We start from the raw sequence: 18,124 nt of genomic DNA, 5'->3' as shown, positions 1-18,124 counted from the left end.
ATATGACACTCTTGGTGTGTAAGTTGATTCTTAAAGGTTCGAGGTGCGAGACAGATACGTTAGAGTTTTCTTTATCTTGTTTTACTAGCTGGTTAGTGTTTTGAATTTGGTTCTCTTTTCGATTGATAGAAAGTGTAGGGATTTACTGCTTATTGTAATCGGTCTGCACTCCTGCCTTTATCACGATTCATTTATCATGATTTTATGTAAATTTACTTGGGAGCGTGATCTGGAGGCCATGAAAATACTTTCATGTGGCCAGTATGTCAAGAACTCAGTAACTGAGCAGCATGCAAGGCAACAGTTTATTTGATGGGGGTGGTGGCTGCCACTTTTGTTGCAGGGATTCTGCTCAGAAACAGAACTATGCAGGGTATTTCGGGACATCAGCTTGTATTGACTCAGTCGCCATACGACTTCAGTACCTATGGCCCAAATCCAGACTAACACATAGTACATGGCTTTCCCTGCCCTCCTAACCTTCCAGAGGGAACAGTAAGTTAGCACCCCAGAACACAACACTCTGTACTCTCTCAGGATTTGCTGTACCAGGTCATCTCCTTTTCTTTTCTCACTCACATGTCCACAGTAAAAGAAAAGAGGCACAAAGAAAGCATACAATATTTATTGAAACTAGCGTGCTCTATCATGAAGAAACTGTGCTGAGGTTAGGAGACATGCAAGTCAATAATGTGATTAGAACAATTAATAAACTGTACTCAATGAAAAGCCCTGTCATAGTGAATAACAAATCATCCTAAGCCTACCCTTACTATAAAAGCACAGTGTTATTCTAAAGATCTCTGGGATTAGTACTGGGCCCCATAATTGACGGTCCTAATCAGTTGGTCTACATTTCAGGCACGCAGCTCTTTCGTCCCTGGACCTTTTCTCTGCAAGCCTCGTTCCTCTCTGTTTTTAGAATGGCAAGCCTTGGGCTTATCCTATTAAAAAACAGCAGCTGGATCTCTCTATTATATATCTAGGTGTTAGTGTTCGATCCCTGAGCAAAACGGGGCCCAATGTTGTGTGGCCTTGCACAGGATGTGCAGACAGAATCCCAGCAGAAAAGCTAAATACACAAAACTTGTGCTGCTGATTTCGAAAATAACAGAGCAAATGTCTTTTTAACAGTTCAGACCCTTTGTTGTTGGCAGGAAAGTACAATGATTGGGAGCCATTGTTTTATTGGCTATGTCAAGATGTTGGGCGGCACACCTTTTAGGATTTTGTAATCTCTAAGATGTCTGAAGAGGGATTTGACATTAGTGGATGATATTTAGCAGAGTTGTGTGAACCTGGCACCTTTAGAGATGGTGGAACACTTTAACCTCTATAGTGAAGTGACGGGTGATGGTGTTCGGCCTAAGGTGGTTGTGTACTGAGCAGGCAGACTTTAGTTCCTCGATTTGCTGGTCTGGAGGTGATGGGTGTATGTATTGTTATTTTATCAGAGAAGCTGGGGTTGTTTTACAGTTTTAAAGAGTTTGTCGGAGTCTGGTGTCAGGTAGGATTTTATAGGTGCAAATGGCTGCAAAGCACGAAATGGGAAAGAGTTTTTTCTGCGTTTGCTGTGCTTATAGATACCAAGAACACAACGATCTGATGTCCCAATCTGGCTGGCAAGGGGAAGCCTGATGGTGTTAAGTGCTTGTGCTAATCTTCAAACAACCAAGAGCAAGGTTTGCGAAATAGTGAGGGATAAAGTGAATGTGGGTCTCTCTCACTTCTACTTCAAGTGCTCCTGGTACAGCTCCCTACCGACAGGTGTTCCCTGGAAGCTGTTAATAATACAAGGGCACATGCTACAAAGCACATTCAAACCAATTAGGTGTCTGAATGCAGTACTTGGGCTGCAGTGAAATCATGTACTAAGGTTCAAATTTAGAGAGTATATCCATGGAATTTATGATCATACTCCTGGTGAGCATTTAATAAAGATATAGCGTGAAATGCCATGCTGTGCCGGAAGGGAATTCTTCTCTTACTTCTTTGCCTGCTGATTTCTGAGAAAAGATTGATTTGTATATAAAGCCAATATTGCATTTACTTTATCGCAACTGAGGATGCACCAGCAGTGCAAGTTTTCCTTAAAAAACTAAATGAATAATCCGAAAAATGTTTCTTCTATATAGTTACTGCTGATTTTGTAGCACTGGAAATATGCTATTACCCTGGCCAATGTTACTCAGAAGGATAATACTGATTTGACCTTGGCCCTGTTATTTAAAAAAGTTAATAGCCTGCAGGTTCTGCACATCAGGGCCAGAATTGCATACCTTGCTTTCTCTCTCCATCACAATCTTCCGCCGCAATCATACCTTGGAAAGAGAACGAGCGCAACATAGCGAGTACCACCTTTGAGTAGAGAATGTTTTTTTCGAATTGTTCATTATTCAATATAATATTGTAAACCCATTTATGTCTAAATTGAGTTAGAGACGATGAAAGATAAGGCAGGAATTTACAAGGTAACAATGGAAGGGGGTTATTTAGAGTTTGCTCGATGCAGGAAAAAAGACAAAAAGTGCCAGATGATCTTCCCCCTATTTGGAGTATATACATGGATATCCGCTCGAAATAGGGCAACCAGGACATATGACAGGCTCCAAATATCCTCCTTTGAACACGGTCTTGTACGTTTCTTTAATCAACCTTATTTGGTAATGTATGCTAAACTCTGAGTCACAGTGCCCCACCAAAGTCATTATAACTTAAGTGGCTCTTTGGAGGTTAACAAACGCAGGACATCCGCTGAAAATTTAAATGCAGTTGAAAGCAATGTGCATTGTGCATACGTTTGTATTTGTTTTCATATTCTATGGATTTAGTGTGGGTCTACTGGGTTCTCTTTTATTTCATTTTGTTTTATATTGGGCCCATTCTGATGACCTGGTTCTGCACTATTTTTATTTTTTGTGAAAGCTTTTTGGGAAAAAAACTAAAAAGGACAAATGGAATGACTGAATTGTTTTGAGTCGCTAGTAGTTCTATTCAAGTCTATCGTTCCTCATTGTGCTTTACGACACAGACTGAGACTAAGAACCAAATGTAAATGAGGTTTGGTGCCTCTCCAGTAGGGACAGTCCAGCCCAAACAATAAGCACCCTTCTGTCTAAACCAGGAAAAAGCAAGTTTGGATCAGTTTTAGGCACAGAGTAATTACCAGTAGCTAAATTTACCTCTGACATTCCGCACATCTTTTCTCCATTGGTTTTTCTCTGTCTGAGCTTTTTGGATATCCTGAATAGGTGATTTGCCATGGAGAACATGTCAAAACTGTACTGGGGACAGAGTCTTCTTCAATAAGCTTCACAAAAAGAGGCTTTAACTACTCATTTCAGCCACTGATAATTTCTCTGGGCGTTAACCAGGTCCTTCTTTTTTGTTCCCACCTCGCCACTTCAGACAGATGCTTGTTCCTATTGGAGTAGGGCCAAGACTGATTTGCATATGGTTGATCTCTGTCATGAGCAGCCTAGTGGACGGAAAAGGGTGGACTTCAATGCAGCCCTGAGCCATTGCCAGTGTCTGAGATTAAGTCATGCCTTCACTTTGTTATTGCAGTAATCTTACATGATAACATGTAGGGTAAGACCATCTGTTTGAGCATTTGAATTAATTTGCAAGCCATCCTTTAATGGTGTCTGACCTTGATGTGTGGCTGTTGAAGTGATGCTTGCTTCACATTGTTCCTTTGCCGAGATTACCTGGAGTTTTCACTAAAGGCGGGCTTCTTTGTTGTAGCCTATGCACGGCTTGTTTGCTAAAATAAATATCAGATTTTGGAAGAAGTTCTTGCTGTTGCAGTTTGATGCAGAGAAAGATCACTTGTGACTCTCTTTGTTCTATTGCTGTAGGAATTCAGGTCGGTGATAAAGGAAGCATTTACTCGCTTGGGTGGTGGAACAGCTGCTGTTCTTTATTTCTACCTGCTTTGTTTGTTCAGATTTCACAGCACTGTAAGTGGTTATGTGTCCTGAGCCATTGTTGGCCTAGAGGAACTCTTTCCTCTTGTAGAAATCGTATTTCAGCATCGATTAGGAGTCCTGCTCTAGTGCTTTGCTAGTTTATTCAGCATTGCTACAGCGTATGAGGTGAATTCGGTGAGCAGTGTTTTACATATTTTCATGGAGCCGTAAACATGAAGGTCTTCAGTCCGAAACGGCAGCTGGAGTCGAAGGGTTCTGCTTTGTATAGCTCATCCTGTATTCTATTTAGTAAAAAGGTAGCATAGGACACATTACAGCTGAGGTCCAAAACCTCTATAAAGGAAGCTAGAGGACAATTGGAATAGAAGCTCCCAGCAGTGGAAAAACAACAGGTTCGAGGCATGTGGGCTGCTAAATTCATATCTATTGCATAGATCGCCGCCTAGTGTTGGGTCCGGATGATTGCACATTGTTGTCCTGGAAGAGTCTTCGAAGTATCACGAGATAGGTGGCTCCTCCCCTGGACTACAGTGCGCATGGGCATCGACTCCATCCCCAGATTGTTTTTTTCCGCCATTGGGTTCGGATGTGATTTCGACGTCTCCTTGTCGGAATCGAAAAAAACGTACTTCTTAAGGCCAAAAGGCCTTCGTTACCTGCGTCGGTATTGTTAGCGTGCGGTCTCGGGCATCATCCCACTCTTCGAGTCGGAATTCTGCGGAGTCGAGTAACTCTTCGGACATCGAGGCCCTCTCGTCGCAGCAAGACCCCGACGATCTTACCATGGAACGGAGTCCGTTCAAGTTCTGCCCCGTCTGTGGGTCCAAGTACCCACATATCGACGTGCATCCAGTCTGTAACAAATGCCTCTCGCCGGACCACAACGAGGACAACTGCATGGCCTGCTCAAAATTCAGGTCCAAGAAAACGCTCAAGCTTCGGCGCGCAGCGCGCCTCGAGGCCCGGCGAGCAGCTCCGGCACCCGACGACATATTTGACGACCCCGCAGAAGAAGGCCGCAGCCATCATCTTCAGATTTCACCACCGTCGACAGAGGTCGAGGCCGATCCCGAGGAAGATTTCGCAGGACTGGGCCAGGACCTTGAATACGTCGAGGAGGTAGGGGACGACGAAGAAGTTTATGGGGCCGCGGAAGATAGCTCGGAGGAAGAGCTATGCCCCGAAAGTTACATGATTCAGGCTCAGGTCACGGGATCGCCACTCGGCCTTACCCACGACCCTGCCCCGCTATCCCCGGCCCCGCCTTCTGGCCCGGCCACGGACACAACAGCGGAGACGCCATTGCGCGTATCGAAACCGAAACCTTCGGAATCGACCGGCCGACGTCCCATCGAAAACGAAACCGAAACCTACGGCTTCGACAACACCTAAAATGGCCGACGTCCCATCAAAAATCACAAAACCTGCTCCCCCATCGACTCCGTCGCCCTCAGGCCCTCCGAAGTCGAAGAAGGCTGTCGAGTCAACAGCGCCGCAGAAGGTGCCCAAGGACCCGTCCTCGAAGACGGTCGTCCATCATGGGTCGGGCACGGTTACACCGGCAATATCCACTAAAGCCGTCGATCCAAAGTCTGCACAGGCCCACGACACAGTGTCCGGAGGCACTACGCATCGGCACAAAGACAACAAATCTAAAGCAACAGCATCGGCGCCTAAGCCTATAACGGAGGCACGGACCGTCGCTGCCGAAGATTCGTCGGCGGCCTCCGCTTCAACGCCAAAGGCCTCCGATAGTACCGGACATGAGGCATCGGTTACCAAACCCTCCGCTTCCTTCCCAAAGCAGGTCGCTGACTCCCTCAAACGTATTCGGGAGAAGGCTTCGACGTCGACGACTCTTACGCCGTCGGGTCCAAAACAACTGGACGCACCTGCCAAGACTTCGACCAAGCTTCTGTACACACTGCCGCCGAAGGTGGCACCGAAGGCATTTGCACCCAAATCGGTGCCGAAGACATCTGAAACGTCAGAACCTTCGACGCAAAGTGGCCGATTGGATCGACATCAAGCCTCAGAAGAACAATCTGAGCATTACATCGATGCAGAAACAGGGAAATTGACCCTCTATAAAAGAAAGATCACTTCCCAACCATTGCAATCCTATGTCATTCCACTAAAAAAGAAAAGGCCATCACATGACATTCCTGCCCTTGTGGAACCTATTCAACCTCCACCAAGGAGGAGTCCGTCACCTTCCCCCAACCAGTCAGGGGGAGAGGATGATGACCAGGATGACCAGTACAATTTCCCGGACAACAACGACCCTGATGTACAACAGGACTCATATGACGACACTGGTGACCAGGGAGGCCATCAGGGGGTACAGGACCCACAGGTTTTTGGTGCACGTACATCCCCAACTGAGGATTCTGCGGCATTCAATGCCTTAATAGAGCGGGCAGCTGCAAAACATGATGTGGACATGCATGCTGACCCAGTGGAAGAAGATTTCTTGTTTGACACTTTCTCTGTCTCAGAAAGAACAGTTAAGATACTTCCTATGCTGAAAGGTGTCCTTAAGCATGCCCCAGAGATCTTTAAGGAACCTACCAGGGCGAGAGTGGTGAACCCACGTATCGAAAAAAAATACAGACCAGCACCTGGGGACCCTGCATATATTCGGGGACAGTTGCCTCTGGACTCGTTGGTCGTCGCCAATGCCCGAAAGAGGGCGAACTCCCAAACAACGGGTGAAGCTCCTCCCCCAGACAAGGAGTCGAAAGTGCTTGAGGCATTGGGCAAAAGGGTGGCTGGGCAGGCTGCCAATATCTGGCGTATATCAAACACACAGGCACTATTGGCACGATATGATAGGGCGCATTATGACACCCTAGAACAGCTCCTTCAACACCTACCTGATCAGTTTAAGGAGGGAGCCGAAATGCTCATACAAGAAGGAAAGCTCATCTCAAACGCTGCAATAAAGTGTGCACTTGATGTGGCTGATACGGCGGCTAGGGCGATTAACACTAGCGTCATGTTAAAGCGACAAGCATGGCTTCGCATATCTGGGTTTAAACCTGACATTCAGACAACAATACTCAAGCAGCCCGTTAATCCAGACAGACTGTTTGGCCCAGATGTTGACACCACCCTCGAGAAAATTAAAAAGGACAATGAGACAGCTAAGTCCATGGGGGCGCTTCAGTCTCAACAATTCAGGGGGAGCACTTTTCGTCGCTCAGGTGCACGTGGTGTTACCAGAGGACACTTGGGTCAACAGACACAATTCACAAAGGGTGGCGCACAATCCTCGTACCCCAAGCAGGGTAGAGGGGGTTACAGAGGTAATAGTGCCAAGGGCAGAGGCAGAGGAAACAACAACTCCCGTTCCTCTGCCGCCAACAAACAGTGACTCTCTGTCACTGCCCCCCGACCATACAACACCTGTCGGGGGGAGACTCCAGCAGTTCCTGCCAGTCTGGACATCCATCACCACAGACAGTTGGGTAAGACAGCTTATCCAGTACGGTTATTGTTTGGAGTTAACATCCACTCCACCCAACATTCCCCCAAAACAACGTCCTATGTCGGCAGAGCACTTGCACTTATTGCAGCAGGAAGTAGTGGTGATGCTGCAAAAAGGCGCAATCGAGCTCGTACCAGTGGAGGAGGAAGGCACAGGGGTCTATTCCCTGTACTTCCTTATCCCAAAGAAGGACGGATCCCTCAGACCCATTCTGGATCTACGCCCCCTCAACCTGTATATACTGTCGGAACACTTTCACATGCTTACACTGCAGCAGATTCTTCCCCTGCTGAACCAAGGGGACTTCCTGGCAACCTTGGACCTCAAGGATGCTTATTTTCACATACCACTCCACCCATCCCACAGAAAATACCTCAGGTTCACCATCCAAAACAAGCACTATCAGTTCAAAGTCCTACCCTTCGGAGTGACCACTGCCCCCAGAGTGTTTACGAAGTGTCTGGCGACAGTTGCAGCGCACCTCAGGAGGCAGAACATACATGTCTACCCTTACCTAGACGACTGGCTCGTTCAAGCAAAGTCAGAACAACAGTGCGCCGCAGACATGTCCCACACCATTCGCCTCCTTCACAGTCTGGGGTTCTCGCTAAACTACCCAAAGTCGCACCTTCAACCAGCCCATGTGCGGCAGTATCTGGGCGCGACAATAAATACCCTGACCGCTATGGCTCAGCCAAACCCGGTCAGGATCGACAACATTCAGTCGCTGATCCAGAGGTTCAGGCCGCAACACTCACCACCAGCGAGAGTGTTCATGCAGTTGATAGGCATGAGGGCCTCCTGCATCTTCATAGTCCCGCACGCAAGGTTGCACATGCGCCCGCTCCAAGAATGCTTGGCAAATCAGTGGACACAGGCTCAGGGACAACTGACAGACCTAGTGTTGGTGACCGGTCGGGCATACAACTCTCTGCATTGGTGGACTCCACACAACCTTTGTAAGGGACGACCGTTCCAGGAGCCTGTGCCACAGATTACCCTAACAACGGACGCATCTCTCCAAGGGTGGGGAGCTCATGTGCTCCACTACACGGTGCAGGGACTGTGGTCAACGCAGCAACAGAGGTTGCACATCAACTACCTGGAATTGATGGCAATCTTCATGGCGCTTTAGTCCTTCAAAGTACATCTGTGCAACAAGGTCGTGTTGATCCGGACGGACAACATGACAGCCATGTACTACATCCAGAAGCAGGGAGGTACTCACTCTCCACAGCTGTCTCATCTGGCTCAGAGCACGTGGAAGTGGGCCATTCAGAGGAACATCTTCCTCATGGCGGAACACCTCCCGGGCAAGGACAATCAGATGGCGGATCTGCTCAGCAGGTACAGCCATCAAATGCACGAGTGGGAGATACATCCATCAGTACTCCACCCGTACTTCCAACAGTGGGGTCATCCGGAGATAGACCTCTTTGCCACAAAGGAAAACGCAAAATGCCAAAGCTTTGCCGCCAGGTTCCCTCACCCGGAATCGCAGGGGAATGCGATATGGATGAACTGGTCAGGCAGATTTGCGTACGCTTTTCCCCCAGCACCTCTCATCCCGCTGGTGGCAAGAAAGCTAAAGCAACACTCGATGACACTCATCCTGGTTGCTCCAACGTGGGCACGCCAACCATGGTACACCACGTTTCTAGAACTTTCCGTGGTACCGCATCAAAGGCTGCATCTATCTCCAAGCCTCTTGACGCAGAACCATGGCGACATTCAGCATCCAGATCCGCAACAGCTCAACCTGGCGATCTGGCTCCTGAGGTCCTAGAGTTTGGCTACCTCAACCTGCCTCCTGAATGCATGGATATCATACGGGAGGCAAGGAAGCCCACTACCAGAGCTTGCTATGCAGCAAAATGGAAGCGGTTTGTCATTTACTGTACAGATAACAATATCAACCCGCTAGATGCATCCATTCCTAACATCATCTGCTATTTGTTACATCTTTACAAATGCAATCTAGCGTACGCTTCCATTCGGATATACTTATCCGCCATGGCGGCTTATCTCCAGAACAGGCAACATCTCTCTGTCTTCAGAGTGCCTGCCATTAAAGCCTTCCTGGAGGGACTGAAACGAGTCATTCCTCCAAGAACACCACCAGCTCCAGTGTGGAACCTCAATGTGGTCCTCACTAGGCTGATGGGCCCACCGTTTGAGCCACTGCACTCCTGCGAAATTCAGTTCCTAACATGGAAAGTGGCTTTTCTCATTGCTATTACATCGCTCAGGCGTGTTAGTGAGCTGCAAGCGCTCACAATCCAGGAGCCATTCATACAAATTCATTCAAACAGGGTAGCACTACGCACTAACCCAAAATTCCTTCCGAAGGTGGTGTCACAGTTTCATATCAACCAAACTATTGACCTGCCCGCATTCTTTCAAAACCCACAAACAGTAGCGGAAAGAATGCTCCATACATTGGACGTTAGGAGGGCGTTGATGTACTACATTGACAGAACACAACACTTTAGGAAAACACAACAACTTTTTGTTGCCTTCTCAGCACAGCACAAAGGCAACCCTATTTCCAAAGCAGGAATAGCCAGATGGATTGTTAAGTGCATTCAAATCTGTTATCAAAAAGCTAAACGTACCTTAACAATACCCCCAAGGGCGCACTCCACACGCAAGTTGGGGGCCTCCATGGCTTTCCTGGGGAACATTCCTTTGGAAGACATTTGTAGAGCAGCCACGTGGGCTACACCGCACACATTTACCAAACATTACTGTGTCGATGTGCATTCCAAGCAGCAAGCAGCTGTAGGACAGGCTGTTCTCAAGACACTTTTTCAGACTTCTGCAGCTGGCACGGGCAACCGCCGTTAATGGAGGGACTGCTATGTATTCTATGCAATAGATATGAATTTAGCAGCCCACATGCCTCGAACTGAATATGCTACTTACCAGTATGCATCTGTTCTTGGCATGTAGGGCTGCTAACATTCTTATCACCCACCCTCCTCCCCGGTGCCCGTAGCGGCTGCAGATACTCTCTTGCATTCAATCATTAGCATGGACATCCTTTACACTATTTCACTCCATCTCTGCCACAATGGCTAAAAACAATCTGGGGATGGAGTCGATGCCCATGCGCACTGTAGTCCAGGGGAGGAGCCACCTATCTCGTGATACTTCGAAGACTCTTCCAGGACAACAATGTGCAATCATCCGGACCCAACACTAGGCGGCGATCTATGCAATAGATATGAATGTTAGCAGCCCTACATGCCAAGAACAGATGCATACTGGTAAGTAGCATATTCATTCCTTTAACATAATCGTTCTTCGCCTTGTTAATAATCAAAGAATAGCCCAACGTTCATGTCTGGATTGGTTTTTAGACGTACAGTAGTAACATGAACCAGCTTAGGTGCGCTGTAAATAAGGATGTATAGGTTTTGAAATCTATTGGGTCATCTTTCACTCAGTGTCCCCTTTAGGGAAGGATGATTGGATTTGAGACCTATTGTTATGTTATGTTATTTTGGTTCTTCTATAGCGCAACAGCTACTCCAAAAGGAGTGTCCCGGCGCTTTGGCGAAGAAAACCTTCGAGGGCGACAACACAACACAACAGCAAGGAAAAGCGGCAAGCCTATCTGGTGAAGAGCCAGGTTTTTAGTGCCTTTCTAAAAGACAGAAGGCTGGGGGTCTGTCTAAGAGAGAGAGGAAGCTCGTTCCAAGCACGAGGAGCCAAGTGATGAAAGGAGCGGCCGCCCTGTCTAACGCGTTTAATGGTCGGGACTACCATTTTAGACAAGGAGGCGGACCGTAGGGCTCTATTGGGTTTATAAAGAACCAGACGTTTCCTGATGTAGCTGGGGCCAATATCATGGAGGGCTTTAAAGGTCAACGTCAAGCTCTTAAACAGAACTCTCTTGGCTATAGGAAGCCAGTGCAGCTCTTTAAGCAGATCAGAGGCACTTGCGCGTCTAGGAAGCCCATAGATGGCACGGGCAGCTGAATTTTGGACTACTTGAAGTCGCCTCACAAGGTATTTAGGAAGTCCTAGATATAGGGCGTTTGCGTAGTCTAATCTAGACCCAACAAGTGCTTGAACAGTGACCCTTCTGTGCTTGGTAGAAATCAAGGGGAGAAATTTTCTGAGCATCCGGAGGATGCCAAAACATTTCTTCGAAAGGCTAGATATTTGGGGCCCAAAAGTTAGGTCATTATCAATAATGATTCCTAAATTCTTAGCTTTCACACTTGCCTTTGCAGGTGGGAACAGGTCTTGCGGCCACCAGCTTTTCCAAGCTGGCTCAGTAGCATAGCCAAAGAATAGCAACTCCGATTTATCGGAGTTGCATTTTAGACCGCGCTCTCTGAACCAACCAAAGACCGCCTCTAAGCAGCTTCTGATGCGGATCCGATCGAACACCTCATTCTTGTCGTGGGTAAACAAGAGTTGGGTGTCGTCCGCATAAGACACGATCTGGGCGCCAAAGGACTCCGCCACCTCTGCAAGGGGAGCCAAAAAGATGTTGAAAAGCAGGGGGCTAAGAATAGACCCCTGAGGGACCCCTACTTCCAGAGGTGCCATAACGGCGGAGTGTGGAGGCGCCCAGATCGTTTGTCGACGGTCGGCTAAGAAGGATTTAAGCCAGTTCCACACCGTCCCCCCAAGACCGCATTCCCAGAGTCGTATTAGGAGGGTTTCGTGGGGAACGGTGTCGAACGCCGCCGACAAGTCCAACATAACCAACATGGCCTTTCCTCCCGCATCTAACACCTCTCTAATAGCGACAGTGACTTCCAGCAACGCGGTCTCCGTGCTGTAATTGGCACGAAAACCGGATTGGGTGTTGTGCAACAGATCATTCTCTTCGATGAAATCCGAGATTGATCTGTGCACATGTCTTTCTGCCACTTTCGCCAGAGCGGGGAGGAGAGATATAGGCCTATAGTTGGCATGGACGGTAGGATCTAAGGCTGGTTTTTTTAGGAGTGGGAGAATGAGCGCACCCTTCCATGCCGATCCTTTCCAAGGATTATGTTGTAGGGTGTTTTTATCAATCCTGTTTCTCATACATGGGCATCTTAAACATTTGAGTTTTCCTTGCTAGTACTCCCAGAGAGAGATCTGTACCTCTTCAAGATGTACTGGTCCATCTATCCTGTCTTGTCCAGATCCCTGAAGCTGCCTTTTCTGATATCCCCTTCACCGTTCAAAAGAGCTAGCACATGAATCCCTCTCGAACATGGTAAAGCTACCTTTTTGAATCCCTCTCCTTTCAGATCTCCAGCTTGAGGCCTTTTAAGACCCCCCCGCTCCCCCATAGCCATGCCTCTCTGGATTAAATCTGCCCCTTAAAGTGGAAAACATATAGGCCCAACAATAACAACAAAAGAGCCTCCCTACACAGTTATAGGTTGTCCTGAGGAGGAGATACTTCCCTTCTGGCCTCTTCAGGGATGTAGCAGTCATCTGTGGCATGAGCCTAATGCAATTAAGTAATGTGCATCCCCACAACACAGTCTTGGCTGTATTTTGTGTGTGTGCCATTGGAAAGAGCAGGAGGTAACCCGGCGTAAACGTACAATGGTGCTTCAGTATGCAGACCCCATGCATTGTCTTTCGGTGCTAACCGGTCAGTAAAGACACCTCTGCGGTTGGGTTGCATTTGTGCAGGCATCAGCAGTCCTTTCACTCAGTATGCTTTTTCTCCAAAGAACAGTAGTCCGAGAATTGCCTAGGGAATTGACTGCAGAGAAAAGATGACAAAACTGGACTCTGGTCTGCCAAAACAGTGTCGGAATTCTCAGGTGCTGATGGTTACATAGTGGTGGTATGTAGTGAAGGATGTATTGGCGCAGTAGCAGAGATTGTACTCGCAAGCTAAATGGTGAAGGAAGAATGTAAGAAAACTTGCAATAATTCCTGTCATCGGGGAAATAATTTACTGGTTCTTTCTTTCTGTGCCAAATGGTCAGTATCCAGTTTTACTAGCTAGCTTTTATAGTTCCCCTCCTTCTCTAATCAGCATAAAGTTCACACAAAGTACTTCTCTGTTTGATTTGCTTTCACTGGCATGCTCTCAAAAGCCATCTTATATTGTGTAATTTTGATAAGAAAATTTTTGTTAATGATTGCTTTGGCAGATCTCACAAAGCTCTTTTGTTCACCACTCTTCCCCCGCTTAACCTTTAAGTGTCACTTGCAGTTCAAGCAGTTAGACATTCTACTTTGTCTTTATTGGCCTTAAGTTGAAAACCCTAAAATCTCAGAAGTAACCATCCACCCACCTTCCTCATTACCCCTGCATTGCTGGTTATATGCGTGGCTGTCAACTGTCCTGGGCACCTCTGAGGTCTCCATTGTAATTCTGGTGGCAAATTGAGCTCTGATGTTACCGGAGATTACCTTCTCTCTTAAGCAGGCCACTTACACTTTATACTTTGAAAACAGGCATTAACGCCCGCACAGAGCTCCCCCAAACCTTCCGGCCACAGCAGTGGTGAGCAAACTATGAGGGATAAAAGAGTGAAATAAGTGTAACAGGTTGAGACCCAAACCCTTGTTCAAAGTGTTCACACTTTTTACTCTAGCTCAGTCGATTTTACATGCTGAATTGCAGTTTAAATAATTTTAGACACGTTTGTCTACAGTAAGATTTTTAAATTCACGTCCAACATTTCTAAAGCTCATGCCCATCAGTAGAAGTCTTGCAACTTTGACTGCAGGAGCTTGGGGGGCCTTAGAGGTTGATATTTGTACAGTTAAATTAACTGGCATGGAAGACAACGTAAAGGGTGTTAGCACTGCTCATGACCACCCATGCATTCTATTGTTTTGTTTAACAGCGAATTGAGTGGAGGGGGACTCTGCTGTAACATTTACGTTAATGTGTAATATCCTGATACATAAAGACTTAGAGGGTGATTTGCAAGACCTTACGGAGGTTGCAATGCTGAACATGGAGCTAGTCCAGTTTTCGAATCTTTGAAGAAAGTTGTCATACGTGCATTGGTCTGACAGATTTGGGGCTGTTGTGTTCTCAGTGAGCTAAATTTTCTTCTTCCTAAGATATGCTGCTCTAACAAAATACAGTACCTTCTCATAAATCACTCTTGTTCCACTTTAGGCTGTTGTCTGAAATAAACATCTGACTTAAAGAAGTCAAACATATCTACTTCTTCAAAGTGCTTGCCAGTCTAAACACTATTGCCCACTCTGTCTACAATTTCACTGTCAATGTTTTAGCTTGACTATTTGTGGCCATCTGCTGGGTCCTTCATTATGTGTGTGTAGGAATTCTGTTTCTGATTTTTTTTCTTTAGTGTTGTGTTTAGCTGCATCAGCTGCTGTTCATGTGCTGTCACTGCCGGCTGCAGGGATTATTCCTGGCAATACATTTATTTCTCACCGCTTTGCCTTGGACACTTCCTCCATCACCTGGTTAACTGTGTTGCTTTGTATTACAGACAACAAGAACTCTCTAATTTGCTGCATGAGAAGAACTTTGTGAAAGCACTGGGACTGGCCATATCACTGGATCACCCGTATACAGTGCTGACCGTGATCAAGGGTAAGTGAATTATTCAACGTGTAATTCGTAACATGTGCGGCTGTAGATTAACATGTTCTATATACTCCTCCCATTGGTGTTGGGCTCAGACCTTTGTACTATGTAACATGTCTTCACTGGTTGTCCGCAGATCAGAGCTACTTGCATGTCAATGGTTGTTGTGGATTTTCCAATGGACCACACCATTACTGTGCCATTTATTTTCCGTGGTCCCTCCAAATTCTAGATTGATCATTTTGGAGCCAAAAATGGTAATCGTATTGTTTTGAATGGCCTTTTCAGTGCTGCATCACCTCAGTGTCCAGTCGGTTGATATGAGTGCTGGACCAACTTCATACAGGTGGGCTCGCTGGTGCCAAAAGGGGATTATTACAGTTAAATTTGGGGTTAACGTAATTCCTAAACTGCCTTAAACCATCAAATAATCAGTTATTCTTAGGACACTTCTGAAACATTTTACTGCTTGGAAACATGCATCTTAAGCTGGTGTTGTGTTACAGCTGCTGCTCTCCTAAAATGCTCACTTTAGTTTTTTTATTCCACTTCTATTACGAGTACAGCTGAGGAATCACGCTAAATGTTGTTAGATTTTCAGGGTGTTTCACCAAAGAGCAAGAAACACTTCTAGATTACAAATAGCTTAAATAGTTGCAACCTCCCCAAGTGTTAGAACTGCTCTTGCCAGGTGTATTTTGAGGCCGTTGGGCACCCATCATCATGCTGTGGTTACCTGTTCCACATTTCCAGCTTTAGATCGCCACCTTCGCAGAGGGCATCCTATACAAAGGATGTGACTCATTCTGATGACTGCTGATATTGTCCTAGTTCAGCTCAAATTGTCCGTCTGCGGAGCTATAGTCTTAAGGGAATGTTATAACGCGTTGGTCTTCGTGCGCCTGTGGTGCTGCAATGTCAGCTGAAGATTGGTAACATCTACTGCTCAAGCTGCTAAGTCTCTTCCTCTGTACCTACAGAGGGCAGGAAACAACATGAACCATGCACTGTCCCATGCTTCTTCTTGGTGTGCAGCTACAGTGGTCACATCAGAACACCACACGTTCCTTCTCTGATTCGACAACTGAGAGTTTAAAAGGCCATACCGGTATGGCTTGAACGTTATAACTCTGATCGCTTTCTAACTCATTGGCTACCTGCGACAAAAGACTGATCTCTAGAGAATGTTTAAAATGGGTTGAACCAACATTTTAAAAGAGTTGCCGAAGACAGCATGATGACATGGTTACAGTACAGGAAGGGTGTTGGGTCTAATATAAAGGCTGCCCTCTCTGTTTGACCTGGTAAAACCTCTCATTCTGGAAAAAATGGTTAAATGTATCCTCTGAACGTGGAAAGCTTGACACCCTCCTGGCATCAAAAAGTGTGAAAGGGTGGAGTTTTGCTCCAGTGAACATAACATGTTATTGCTTGCACCCCTTAAAAATGCAGCCTTTGAAAGTCCTGCAGGGTTTTTGGAGAGACATTGTTCATTACTTTCTTTATCTAAGGAAGTATCAGAAAATGCTAACTATTATGTACACATTTAGTTTGCCAGGAACACCTTCAATACCTGTAAAACTTCCTTATCGACTTTACACATTTTGATAGTTTTAGGTGTGTAGTCAAAAGCATTAAGTTCAGCCGGATATTGTTACTTCACATTCTTGTATGTTGGCCACAGCCTTTAATACAAAGGGATTTTGTCTGTCTGAACCTCTGCCAGATTACACAAATTGCTTGTTACCAGTCCCGTTCAGGTGCTTACCTTGGAGTAGATTCAAGTGGTAAAAAGTAGTTTTGTCTCCTGTAAATGGGTGTGTATCTGCTGACTGGAGTCAAAAGTGGTGCCTTGCGAAATCTGGCGTCTTTCATGATCAATGATAAAATGGCATTGTCCTGAGCAAATATTGTCGGGTTTTTCCTCTGCCAACAACCTCCTCCTGTTGACCATCATTTTCAATAGCTTATGTGCTTCAAGACACATGTATACCCTCATTAAGATGACACCCATGGTCGGGTATATACCTGCAGAAATGTTTGTTGATCCTCAAAAATATGGGCTTCACACCTGCGCAGCGTAGACCACTAGGGTTTAGAATCAGCCACAATCTCCATAGCATAATGGGGAAAACAGGCATTCTTGTTATTAAGCAGATGCTGGAAAGGTTATGTCACTAGTATGGTGTACATTCTAGTACGCCTGCCATGAGTGAGCTGAATTGAACATGAAACCTGGATCCTGAGTTGTTTCCTGCCCAGCTAAGACACTAATCTAGCATATGCACTGAAGGCCTAGTTCTGTCCTTAGTGACCTGTTCTGTGACCTACCCGGAGGGGTGCCTAAAGGGCCCTCTTTTGTTGATATGAGACTACTGTCCATGTTCTGGGGTATTGACATAAAATGAGAGTAGCAGTACATCGGTTTTTGTGAATTAATAGCCTGGAACTGGTTTTGTTTTATGTCGTCATGCCTTACCGACCCTTTTGAGTAAGGTTGTGCTTCTATCAAGCACCTTGACCCTTGTGCTCCTATTCTGGGTGTATGCCTACGTGGTAAAGTGTGGCGCACATATGGTACCTGTATTCTATGCAAGTATGGTTGCTGGGACCAGTGGGAGCAGTTTTGGATTGCCCCTAGGTTTGCGTGACACAGTATTAAGGATAGATACAGCTTTCCCTGCATTTCCCTGTATTGTCTGCATTTCTGGAATAGGAGGGTAGAGATTCAGAAGTGCAGGAGTATGAAGACAAGGCGCCCTTAAATATTCTCTCAGGACCTTCTAGAACAGATTGCTGATTAGGTTTTCCATATGGTAGATCGCATGGGAGAGGAGATGTGTCAGCAGATTCTGTAGGTAAGGGCCTTTTGCTTGTCCTTGGGTACTCCTGAGGAATGCTTATGGCAGCCAGATCCGCAGTCCTCACCCGTAACTGTGCCCATGTTTCCTGTGGATACTCCTTATTGGAGCCAACATCATAACTTCCTGCTTTGAGAGCCATCACCATGCACAAAGGCAGTGTCTTCACTACAGCTAGAAAATGACATTTGAAAGGGAACCACCTCAAACCAGTTCCAGCGTATTAGACAGTGGACCTATATCACATGTCTGGATAAGGAGTATAAAATGTGACCCAAGTCACCCCACTTTGTTCCAT

General features: G+C 46.3%; 1 protein-coding gene across 2 annotated transcripts in view; it reads left to right on the top strand.

Moving 5' to 3' along the window:
• TBL3 (transducin beta like 3) overlaps positions 1-18,124 on the top strand; it is a 197,719-nt gene that overhangs the window by 166,779 nt on the left and 12,816 nt on the right. For both annotated transcript variants that reach the window (XM_078664866.1, XM_078664865.1), the window contains one exon: positions 14,868-14,971. In XM_078664866.1, coding sequence (XP_078520992.1) covers positions 14,868-14,971 — 104 coding nt within the window. The remainder of the gene's footprint in view (positions 1-14,867; positions 14,972-18,124) is intronic.

Source organism: Lissotriton helveticus, chromosome 10 (assembly GCF_964261635.1).
Source record: "Lissotriton helveticus chromosome 10, aLisHel1.1, whole genome shotgun sequence".
NCBI classification, from domain to species: Eukaryota; Metazoa; Chordata; class Amphibia; order Caudata; family Salamandridae; genus Lissotriton; species Lissotriton helveticus.
Note: the sequence above shows the minus strand (reverse complement) of the source record. Positions and strands in the feature narration are given on the sequence as shown.